Below are 12,437 nucleotides of genomic sequence, written 5' to 3'. Positions count from 1 at the left end.
TTTTAAGGTGAAAGAAGGCGATCCTGGTGATATTATTCACGTGAGCCTCAAAGGAAAGACTCGGGTCAATAATCACACCGAGGTCTTTGACAGCCGTACACGCTGAAACAGAAACACCATCCAGAGATGCTACGTAATCGGAACATTTGCTTCTAGCTGCATGTGGTCCTAGTAAAAGTACTTCCGTCTTATCTGAGTTGAGCAGAAGAAAGTTATCAAGCATCCACTGTCTAATGTCCTTTACACACTTCTCAACATTGTTAAGCTGATCTCTCTTATCTGGCTTTGCTGAAATATGCAACTGTGTATCATCAGCATAGCAATGGAAGCGAATACCATGTTTATGTATAATTTCACCAAGAGGCAGCATATATAAAGGGAAAAGCAGTGGGCCCAAGACAGATCCTTGAGAAACAAACTTTACCTCAGAGAGTGTGGAGAACTCACCATTAATAGTCAAATTAGACCTGAGCCAAGAGAGAGCTGTCCCCGTTATTCCAACAATGTTCTTAAGTCTAGCAAGCAGTATAGTGTGATCAATGGTGTCAAAAGCTGCACTAAGGTTGAGCAAAACAAGTGAAGAGACAAAACCCTGATTAGAGGCCAATAACAAGTCATTAACCACCGTAACTAGCGCCGTCTCTGTGCTATGATGAGGCCGAAATCCTGACTGATACATTTCAAAAATGTTATTCATAAGTAGATGTGAGCAAAACCTGCTGTGCTACAACCTTTTCTAAAATTTTGGATATAAAGGGGAGATTTCATATTGGCCTGTAGTTGGACAGCTGACATGGGTTAAGGTCAGGTTTCTTAATTAGTGGGTGGATAACTGCCAGTTTGAAGGATTTTGGTACATAACCAGTGCTAGTGAAAGAGTTTATTATTTTTAAAACAGGTTCAATTACCTCTGGAATTATCTGTTTGAGGAAATTTGTAGGCAAGGGTTCGAGAATGCAGGTTGATGATTTTGATGAGGAAATTAATTAAATGAAGTCATTCTCATGAATAGGAGTGAAGCTTTGTAATTGATTGTCTGTTATAATTATTATTCAGCACGGTAGCAAATTATGATCAAATGTCTGCTCACTCTGAATTAGGGTCTGTAAAAATATAGATTTCTTATGACACTGGCAATAAAATAATCTTATAAATCATAAATTCTCTTTACTTGTAGACAGCATCTACAGTTCATATACAGTGTAAGAGTGTTTCTGTAGGTATACTGCAGACCAGGAGTGTCAGGTTTAACCGTGCGAACAAAGCAAAGCCTTGGTTGTCTTTCCAACCAAAAAAAATAAATCACAAAAGTTGTAATTTTTTGTAATTACTACGTACCTCTCATATTATAAAGTCAACACTCATTGCAATTCATAAAAATTGTGAGACAGCAATTGAATGACTTCTCCATTTTTTTTTAATGCAAGATTATTAAAACTATACGTGAAAATTAGAGTAGAGGGCCCTGTCTCATTCATACGTAAACCGTATCACCTACTGCATCTTTACTCATCAAATTGAACTACAGTAGATGTTAATTGTTTTATTTACTCCAGTGAATGAATTGCTTAGTTTGTGTCAGTTATTTCGAGATCTCTTTGAATGAAATCGCTTAAACTTCAACCCACTCGTATTTCGCAACCCCCTACAACTGCCTACACCTTAGTCAAACACACACGCACATAATCACACACTCACACCGAAGAAGCAGGCTCTGAGATGAGAGATCAGACAAGTGAGACAGGAAGTGGTTCTTCTCAAGTCATCATGCTCTTCAACCTCATTCACTCGCAATCTCTCGCTCACTCATTGCCGCTTCTGCTGCCCTCCCTCTTATTAAGACACTTTTTGGGAACTACAATTCCCACTTTGCTCTAAAAGTAAGGTATAGTAATAATCAGAGGATGTAGTTTTGGTTTTTTTTTATTTTACATCTTAACAGTAGGACATTCTTAACAGGATTTTAGCTGATTCCCTGGAGATTTTTTTTAGTCTTACACTCTGCAGAACTCCTGGTCCTAGTCATAAAGTTTAATTATTATAGATGTTTAATGTGAATTTTAAACTTGCATTTAATTGAAAAAGATTGTGTGGACACCCTCACTGCTAACACTCACTGCTAATACTAACAATTTTATTAGTCTGTGTATCTGAAAGACTTATTAACAAAGTCTAAATAATGTAAAAATGTGATTGTGTAGGTATGCACCACTGATGCTGGAGTTATAGTTTAAAACTCAAGTCTCAATAATTGGAATTAGTAATGAAAATGCCACATGATCTCAGTAGAACTGCTTTTTAGCAAAAGTTTCACTATTAAATTCATCATTAAAACATTTGATGTATTTGGTACAAGCAGCTCCTAAAGGATACCATGCAATTTAAATCAATGAAAGAAAAAGAGATCCACAGGTCAGATGTGCAAAGAACAAGCAAAGCCTGGACACCACACCGAGAAAATGTATGAAAAGAAAGCATGCTGAAGGAAATATTGGGGGAAATCAATGTCTGGTCTGATGAGACCTTGTTTTGAAAGGTCAAAATGCCAGTTCATATTCAGGTTAATTCAGGGTATTGCCTGCCTTTACAGTATGAGCTAGCTGTAAGCTAACAACACAACTGACTGGTCAAAGTGCGAGTCATCAAGTCAGACCTGGCTTTTTTCACTCAAGGTATGTTTGGGAACACGCCAAAGTTTGGGAAGGTGCCAAAAACCCAGGCCAGGAGAGAAACTTTCCATTATGATCTACATTATATAGACACCTCCTCCTGCTAGTAGATGATCATCAGGCTGCAATGTGGCCAGACATTCAATTAAAGTTATAAATACAAAAGGTACCATTTTTAAAGTTGTAACACCTTCTGGGTTGGGGTTCAGGCTCCGGTATTGCCAAATCGCCACTCTGGGGCCCTTTAGCAAGGCCCTTAACCTCTGTGCTCTAGGGGTGCTGTATCATGGCTGACCCTGTACTCTGACCCCAGCTTAGAAACATCACTAAGAATTTCACTGTGCTGTAAATTACATGTGACAAGAATAAAGCACCTTTTTTTCATTTCTTTTTTTTTCTTTTCCTTTCTTTCCTTTTCTTTTTCTTTTCTTTTATTCAATCAGGACCTTACATGGTTTACAAATCACAAGATATCAAACTTTCCATTTAATCTAAAAGAAAAAGAAGTAGAAGAACTAATGAAAATGTCAGGATCCAGATGTGCAAAGCGGATCAAGATATGACTCAGAAGACTCGCGGCTTTAATCGCAACCAAAAGTGGTTTGAATACATACTGAGAAGACTTTGTGTAACCTAAATGCTAAAAATCCTGCTTAAATCCATTTTAGGGTGTATTCAAGATTGTGTTGCTACAAGAATGGAAATATTTAGATGAGGCACAGTGGTGCACGGTAAAAGTATTGACAATCAGACATGCAAGACATGGATCAATGAAAGCAGACAAAGAATTATTTGAACGTCTGCCTAATATTTAAAGACAAAATGCTGCTGACACCCAATCCATAGAAGAAAAGGATGATTGCGCGTAGTCTTCATGCGCTTCAGAGCGACTGTAAAGAGTGGAAAAACAGTCTAATGTAATACAGTAAATGCACCACAAGACTGGTCTCTTTCCTCCAAGAGACTGCAAAATGTCTTTTAATAGTAGTTATATATACATTGCACCAAGCCTCTTGCTTTCGCTCCATGTTGGCAGGTGTAAATGGTACGACAGCACTTTGATCATCCTGTATAGCTGCATGTTGTACATCCGTAGGGATGCATAAAGAAGAAACTAAAAATGAACTGATAATGCATAATCTCTAAAACGAGTGCTCAACTGTCACAATTACAACTGTGCATGTTTGTGATAGTGTTTGTGATCAGTGGTGTGTGAGTGTGTGTGTGTGTGTGTGTGTGTGTGTGTGTGTGTGTGTTTGTGTGTGTGTGTGTGTGTGTGTGTGTGTGTGTGTTTGTTTGTGTGAGAGCACACAAGCGTGCGCTTGTGTGGTAAGAGCTCAATGCAGGTGTTTCCTGTGAGAGAAAGAAAGAAGAGAGACCGAGTGAAAGCGAGTGACAGAGAGAGAGAAAGAGTGAGAGAGGCAGACAGACAGGCTTGTGGTTGAATGTGTGTGTTTCATCGACCCTTGAGTGTTCAATTGCCGGAAAATCTAAACTGACCTATGAATTTTTCAAGCCATGTCATAACATTATGTCTTTCCTTCTCTCTCTCCCTTTTACATACAGATATATCCATACACACTCACAGGTATAGACACACACATGAACACATGCCTATAATGCTGCTAAGCATCAATGGCAAAAACAAGTTAAGATTTTTCGGATATATAACGGATGATCAAATGTAAAAACGTGGAATTTGAAAATATAGACATTGGTGCAATATTAGTGTTTGATTCTGATGTATGACAAAAAAGCAAAGAAACTTTTTTTCTGTAAGAAGAATCTTCACAGTGGCTGTAATGAAAAAAAGGAGTATAAATATACACACATATACTATCTATCTATCTATCTATCTATCTATCTATCTATCTATCTATCTATCTATCTATCTATCTATCTATCTATCTATCTATCTATCTATCTATCTATCTATCTATCTATCTATCTATCTATCTATCTATCTATCTGTATGGTATATATATATATAAAAAGCTCAAATACCACTGACTGACTCACTCACTCATCATGAAATCTCAAAAACCACTGAACGGATTGCAATAAAATTTAAAACATACCTTCCTCTTATGTCTTAGGTGCTCACTAAGAAAGGGTTTTGAAAAATTCGCCATGGATCGCGGCTAAAAAAGCGAAAAACGCAATTTCTCACGCATTGTAAACTCTTCGAAATAACATTACAAATCCTAATGAAACTTAGTACATTGTTTCTTATTACATGTTAAATGCACGATAAAAATTAATTTAAAAGTAGTTTGCCCTGTATCGGTACTACAAAGGGGTAGTACATTATTTGTTGACGTTACGTTCTGATCTCTGATCATCCAGTCCTGCTCAGTGCTTACTGCTTATTGCCATATTGCTTAGCGTTCTGCCTTCCGTAGCGAAGCACGGGTACTTTCCGCTAGTATATACCATACAGATGGTGTATAGATAGATAGATAGATAGATAGATAGATAGATAGATAGATAGATAGATAGATAGATAGATAGATAGATAGATAGATAGATAGATAGATAGATAGATAGATAGATAGATAGATAGATAGATAGATAGATAGATAGATAGATAGATAGATAGTATATGTGTGTATATTTATACTCCTTTTTTATATATTCTACTGTCATATATCAGTATGTATATACTTGTATATAGTAGAATATATATTTATATAGCAAAGTATACTATAAAAAATAAGCAAGTGACATATGCAAAATCAAAGCAAACTTCTATATATAATAAACCTTTTCTCATTTCAAAACAGTGAATGAAAAGACTTACCATTCACAAATATACAGGATGCATAGCATAGATTAATATTCTAAAACTCCTATTACAGCACTTATTTAAGCATGACTTTCCTAAAAACATTAAAATAAGTGAAGATCTAAGGGGTCACTGAGCAGTAGCTTATTTCTTTAAAGATCACTAGCCATTAATTAGTGCGAAAAAGTAATTTTTTTCATATGTTTATTTACCATCCACCTTAAAACATTCGTAGGATTGTTATGTAATTAACGATAAATAACTGTAGTTGACTTTCGGTGAGCTCAATGTTTTATTATAGTTTGTGTTTGTGCGTGAAGCACAAAGGGATCAGACCATCTTGGTGAAGCTCGGGTAGGATTTAGAAGGTTGTGAGAAAGCCAAGAGCTCCTACTGGGAAGTGGTTTTGGGGTTTTGTACCCTCGATAGTTCTCTAAAAGCATCTGCTTAAAGCCACTCTGTCTATAGACCACATCATTTACGCATTAAACTCATGCAGAGCTGTTTTTGTTGAACAATTCTTTCAACTCCAATTTGTATATCTAATATGCATGTAAGACCTGCTTGTAACAAAAAGCTAAAATCATCCAAACGTACAATTTAAAGGTTCAAAAACCATTAAAGGACACATTGAAATGTTTTTTAGCATCTTAGCATTGATATAATTTGTAGTGATCTCCACAATCACTATAATAGAATACACACAGTCAGTATAGCTATGCTTTTTTTTTAAATAGACAATGTTCACATAGATAAGGTTCCTATTTTTGACAGTCTATCATATGTGCATGATGAAAGATTTCAAAATTGAAGATGGATGATGTACTGTTAATGGCAGAGAATACATGTTTAGTACCATAGTTAAGGTAGACATTCTGTTTTTTGTTTTCTCTTCTTCGTGAACTCACACATGCATCAGTACACACATGAAAAACAGGATAAGTAGCCAGGTGTCTACTTCACTCATGGGAGATTTCAACTATGTACACATTTTCTGTATTCTCTCTCTTTTGTACACAAGACTTCGACTGGGACTAAGAATGAGCTCTACACGTCCTACACATGAACTGAGTTGTTGTGTTATTATATTGCTTAAAAATAGCAAATAAGATTTTCCTGGCAATACATGACGCAAAGAATAATTGTCATATATATTTTAAATGACAGCTTTAATGTAACATTAAATTAAAATGAACAAAGGCAAATATATAATGCAGTTTTTGTGTCGTTGTTTATTTGCACCTTGATGTTTATTACAACGTGTATGTGTGTTTAACACATTTTAATAATACATTATCGTATCTCCATAATATCATGAACAATCTTTGTGTTCTTAGTTGGTGTTCAGTGAATAATAAGTTTAAATTAGATGAAGAATAACCAGGACTGCGTTACTCAACGACTTGTTCATGATATTGTGGGGATACTTTAATGAATTATTAAAAAACAACGGCAACAAAAAATATCATTTTTAATACCACTATTATGTAATTTTAATTGACTTTTAAGATTGATCTCATTTTATCCAATCACTTCTACAACCAAACAAAAAACCCAGAAAAGGCAAAAATGAAGCATTTTACAACAAGTCTTGCAAATATACAAAAGATTGTGATATTACATTAAAATGCAAACTCTCATTATGATTTAATAAACTGTTTTGTCCAGCAACCATAATTCAGCACACTCATAAAAACGTGAAAGTATTTTCTAACTATACAATACTAGTGTCTGCACAAATGACTCGTAGAAGCTTTTATGACCATTATACTATATAAATAATTCTGAATTGAATAAATGAAAAGGGGTTTGTTGTATTTTTTTTTCCATTTCGTTTTTCTATTACTTCTAGAGATTTGACACGTCAGTATTTTTGCTGGAGAAGAGAACAAAACCCTTCGTACGGTATGTACAGTTTATTAAACATACTGTAATAACACAATTATCAAATCGAACAGATCTCTGTAGTCTTCTCTCTACTGGCTGATTGGATTTTTATTGTGAAATCATTTTAAATATGTACTGCTGGTTACTCTCAGTAAAAGAGTATCCAGCAGGTCTTAGTGACAGGTAGTAACAGAGAGATGCTACAGACTGACGTGAAAGAGTTTTCGGAGTATTCATTGTAATAGAGTTGTTTCACTTAAAAACGTCCGAAGGCATTGAGGGAGAGATCAAAGAGAGTTCATGAATATTATCTTCAATGTGGGAAATTGCATTTGAATATTTTGTATACATTTCTGTCAGAAAAAACGTATTATTCATGAAACTTCCAAATACATTATAATCAGAAAATGTATTTTATGTTATTAAAAATTTGTAAATAACAAGTCTACATGGTTTGGATTACACTCAATTCATGTAACTGAATAACATGTATAAAATTATGGGCTCCCTGTATATGCTTCTCTCCCGCCTGGGGGACCCCAGAGTCCACAGATCTAAGGCGCTTGGTTAAAGGAATGCCTAGCCATTAAATTTAAATAAAAAACAGATGACATAAATATGACTGGATTGAGCACATGATCTGAGATGCTTTCTTATTGGGTTTTAAATAACTTCAGAAAGTCCTCAAGAGACGTGGCACGGATTCAGATCAAAGAATCTCCGGCGAGTTCGCTTGCGCGCCTGGTTGACGGCCGTGCGCACAGCACACTCAAACACTTGCTGAATGCCACGATTGATGAGCGCAGAGCATTCCAGATAGCCTTTCGCTCTAATTTCATGAGCCACCTTCTTGCCTTCTGATGCTGTGGTGCAGCGGTCACGATACGGCCCCATCTCCCGGTGGTCTGTCTGAGTGCCCACCACTAGGACAGGCACACGAGGCAAATATTGTCGCACCTCCGCCATCCACTTTTGCTGGATGCTGGCCAGTGTGGAAGGGTTTGCCACTGAGTAGCACAACAGGACCACGTCAGCTTGCTGGTAGGACATGGGGCGGATCTGGTGGAACGTGTCGTTCCCCGCCGTGTCCCATAAACCCAAGCTAATCTGGACGCCGTCCATAAAGACATCCACGCCAGTGTTTTCATAGACGGTGGGCCTGTAGCTGTCAGGGAATGTCTCTGAGGTGAAGCGCACCAGCAATGCCGTTTTGCCCACAGCACAGTCACCGACGAGTACACACTTCACCGACATACCAGTCGTCCCGTTCATCATTTTGACGCTCTATGTAATTCTTTTTCTTTGTAAAAATCCAAGGTAGATCCTAAGTCCTCAAGGGAAAAGTAGGAGCACAAAAGTGGTCATTGTGTTGTAAGAACTGTGAAGTGCCACACAACAAATACCCGTTAGACCTTAATTCACCGAATTGCAGTTCATATAAAGTTTAAGATGTTTCCTTTTCTTTTTTGTTGTCAGTGTAATTTTTAAAGCAGGCCATTACGCTGTCCACTCAGGAGGATGTTCTCGTTTCAGTCATGGGATGAAGATCTTTGAGGAAAAGTGGTTTTCTTCAGAAACAGCGTAAGCACAGTGTAGGCCTCTCGTAGCTTCACTCCTGTTTGGCTCTCATCCAAAAACACCTGCTAATTGCTCTTATTTTCTAGATTAGAGAAAAAAAAAACATGACGAAGTTGAATGTACGTCCCAAAAGACATAATATCTTTCTAAAAAGATTCACTCTAAACTCAATCACCAAAAAAGAAAAAAAAGTAATCCTGGTTTGTAAGTCCAGCTGTGTAGTGAAGTAAAGTGTGCTTTTTTCAGATATAAAGTTTCTTACAGATATAAAAAAATATTCTATAACTGTATAATGAAACCTCCCTCTCTTATAGTATATGCAATAAATTCTGTACATAAAAATATTAATATACCTGAACAGAAATCGGGCAAATTCAGTACACTATTTAACATTAAAATTTCAGTTCTTGGCCATTACCGGTGACACCAAATCACCTCAGAGTATTTAAAAATGACCTATTCAAAATAAACACACTCACAAATGTGTGTGTATATATATATATATATATATATATATATATATATATATATATATATATATATATATATATATATATATATATATATATTTGTGTGTGTGTGTGTGTGTGTGTGTGTGTGTGTGTGTGTGTGTGTGTGATATGCATCATATAAATATATTATTGAATGAACTATATGAGGCTATGTGTATATATATATAAATAAAATGAATAAAGTTGGTGCTTCTATTGTGGCAAAAATACAGAAAGCGGTAGACGTGTGTTTATATTCGTCCATTTATTGTCTCGACTTGTCTGTTTTGTTTATTTTCCGTAAGAAATGTAGTTTTCACCAAATATTTAAAAACATAACTGAAATAACTGAAGATTTTTCAGTATAAAAACATTTAATATCTCTCTCTCTCTCTCTCTCTCTCTCTCTCTCTCTCTCTCTCTATTTATATATATATATATATATATATATATATATATATATATATATATATATATATATGAAAATACTTTAATAAAACCTTTTTCTTTCAATATAGAATCCAATTTTTGAACAAGTAATTCAGTGAATATCTGGGCTATATATATATATATATATATATAAAAAGAGTAAACTGTATTTGTAAATGACATTTCAAGTCACGTTCGTAACAGGCCTCTGTTGATCGTCACTAAGAAACAAAAACTAATGAAAAACTCGTTCAACAAAGGAAACTAATTTTGTAGGCTGGTAAAAAAAATCCAATCGTATACTCAATTACTACTTTTTTAAACTAGTTTCTTCTAAAGTAATTGAAGTTAACAGTTACTCACCAGTTTTCGGCCTTTTGTTTTTGCCAGATTGAAGCCGTGTCTAAGGTTCTCATCGTTCGCCAAAAAAAGGAAAAAAAAAGAAAAAGAAGGTTAAATATAAATAGGGGTGGTTTTGTTCAACAATTTGCAAATAATATTTACTAGAAATAATTGATGGGTTTTTTATCAAAAGCTCGAAGAACAGATATGGCCTCCTTCGCTCTGAACCCAGGGGAAGTGAAATAAGGGGGTATTTTTTTTTTTTGCATGACACCGCCTTGCATCCGCTGTGTGGTGTATGACAAACCTTATCTGCAAGCTTTAATTTCTGTGCTTGTTCACTGTCTGCTCCAGTAGGCGTTTTTATAAGATAATTTAAAGAAAAGACAAATGAATGTGCTCACTGATTATTTTTTATTTAATTGTGTGTAGTTTGATGCAACATGTAAACTTGGTCTTTCTCAAGAGCCCAAATTCCATAACGCCACATTCTCTCTTTGAGGAGGCAAATAAAGAAGCACATGTGTTAGCTCAAGCTTGAAGCTCTCCCTTGTTAGAGAATCTAGTTTTTTTTATGTCTCAGAGGAATCAAAAAAATTATAATGACTAATAAACCAAACCTTTCCTGTAGTGTATCATCTCACATGGTGGTTCATCATATTTGGTGGTATTGCACAGTCATCTGGTGGATTGCAGTCCAGATGGAAACCCAGTAAAGTATCTCAGTAGATTAAATTGAGTACTTAAGTACTTAGACTAATTGAGTCTTAAAAATAATTGTACATACTTTTAAATGCTTCCTGTTAACCAAAACAGAAACGCTTACACCAGGACAGAGAACTGTGGGTTTATTTTCGGCTCCAAATTCAAAACAGAGAAGTCATTAGTGCTGTATTTATCTGTGTTAACATGAAACACCAGCTTAAAACAATGAACATCTGATTTATAGGCACAGATTTATGGTCATCAATAGTTAAACACTAATGGTAAAAGGTAACTGGCATCACTCTTCACTAATCCTTCAGGACTATTAGAAGCACATGGACTATTGATCTTGATTCAATCTACTAGAAAACTATTTGCCAAGTATTTGTTTTTTGCACCGTTTCCCAGTTTAATGTCAAAATAAATACATTTCAAACTCTGAGGAAATGATCATGGGTGAGGGGTCTGTCTCTACACGAGAAATTGTATATAAAAGTGTGGTTTCTTCTGGCTTCTTCACACTGGCTTGTGAGTGTGAAAAAAGTCCAACACTAGAGCATCAAACGTCACTGACCTGGTAGTAAAAGCGCGTACAAAATGGCACGAATAACCTTTGTCTGCAATTTATCATTAACCAAATGCTTTACACTTTATCCTAGTGCACTGACAAGTCTAGACTTGAAAATTTTTGTATTCTTTTGAATCTTATTTTTTCATTGATGATTTATTTCAATGTGAGAAGCAGTCCAACATCTTGAACCATTTATCAGTTGTGAAAATTCTACATTCTGGACCCACGACATGAATTCAGCTGTTTAACCTGAAGACATTCATCCCTATGAAATATTTGCATTATTTTCTGAATCATGTTAAAACAGGAAGTTTATGAAAACCTTTCATATTTTTTTCCCTATATTTTATTTTATGCTTTAATATCAAAGAAAGTAATACTGATTTGAAATGTCACTTTGAAATATTAATCGTTTTAATAAATCAAAGGCTTCATTTTTCTCATTACCTTTTTTTTTTTTTTTTACTTTTGGGTAATATTTTTTGTGTTGTTTTGCGTGGTTAAGTGCGTTTTCTTTGATTCGTTGATGAACATGTTTAATATTGCATGTGACTGTTTAACAGTTTGTGCAAAATTTCAGAAACAGTTCTCATAATCTCAGGAATTTCCAGAACAGGATACGGACAAGATTAGATGAAAACAGTGCCAAATGCTGAAAACATTCGATGCTGCCCTATATGGAGGACGTGTGACTCTCTCTCTCTCTCTCTCTCTCTCTCTCTCTCTCTCTCTCTCTCTCTCTCTCTCTCTCTCTCTCTCTATATATATATATATATATATATATATATATGCCCGTCTATCGCCCCCTGGTGGAGCAAAATGTGCTCACTATTCATTTGATTTACTGAAGTGAAAATTACCTCATGGAGAAACCTGACCTTTGCAGATATGCATAAACGTCAGAAAAAGGGAAAAAAAAGCTGCTGAGTTATATTTCCCCCACCAACGATTTCTGCTCAAAGCAGAAAGACGAATACATG

The 12,437-nt window shown here is 35.4% G+C and overlaps 1 protein-coding gene across 1 annotated transcript; it reads right to left on the bottom strand.

The window, feature by feature from the left end:
- Positions 1-6,606: 6,606 nt before the first annotated feature.
- Positions 6,607-10,702, bottom strand: rhoh (ras homolog family member H). Its single transcript, XM_083532439.1, has 2 exons — positions 10,203-10,702; positions 6,607-9,001 (listed from the first exon to the last, which is right to left on the bottom strand). The coding sequence occupies exon 2, from the start codon at positions 8,614-8,616 to the stop codon at positions 8,026-8,028; it is 591 nt and encodes a 196-aa protein (XP_083388565.1). The 5' UTR covers positions 8,617-9,001; positions 10,203-10,702; the 3' UTR covers positions 6,607-8,025.
- Between the last annotated feature and the right edge of the window lie 1,735 nt (positions 10,703-12,437).

The sequence above is a fragment of the Silurus aristotelis genome, assembly GCF_946808225.1.
Source record: "Silurus aristotelis genome assembly, chromosome: 27".
Taxonomy (NCBI): Eukaryota; Metazoa; Chordata; class Actinopteri; order Siluriformes; family Siluridae; genus Silurus; species Silurus aristotelis.
The sequence above is the reverse complement of the archived record's forward strand: the minus strand, read 5'-3'. Positions and strand labels throughout refer to the sequence as shown.

Bases quoted from the DNA above. Each gene is read 5' to 3' on its own strand.
- rhoh (XM_083532439.1), bottom strand. From the start codon at position 8,616: ATGATGAACGGGACGACTGGTATGTCGGTGAAGTGTGTACTCGTCGGT.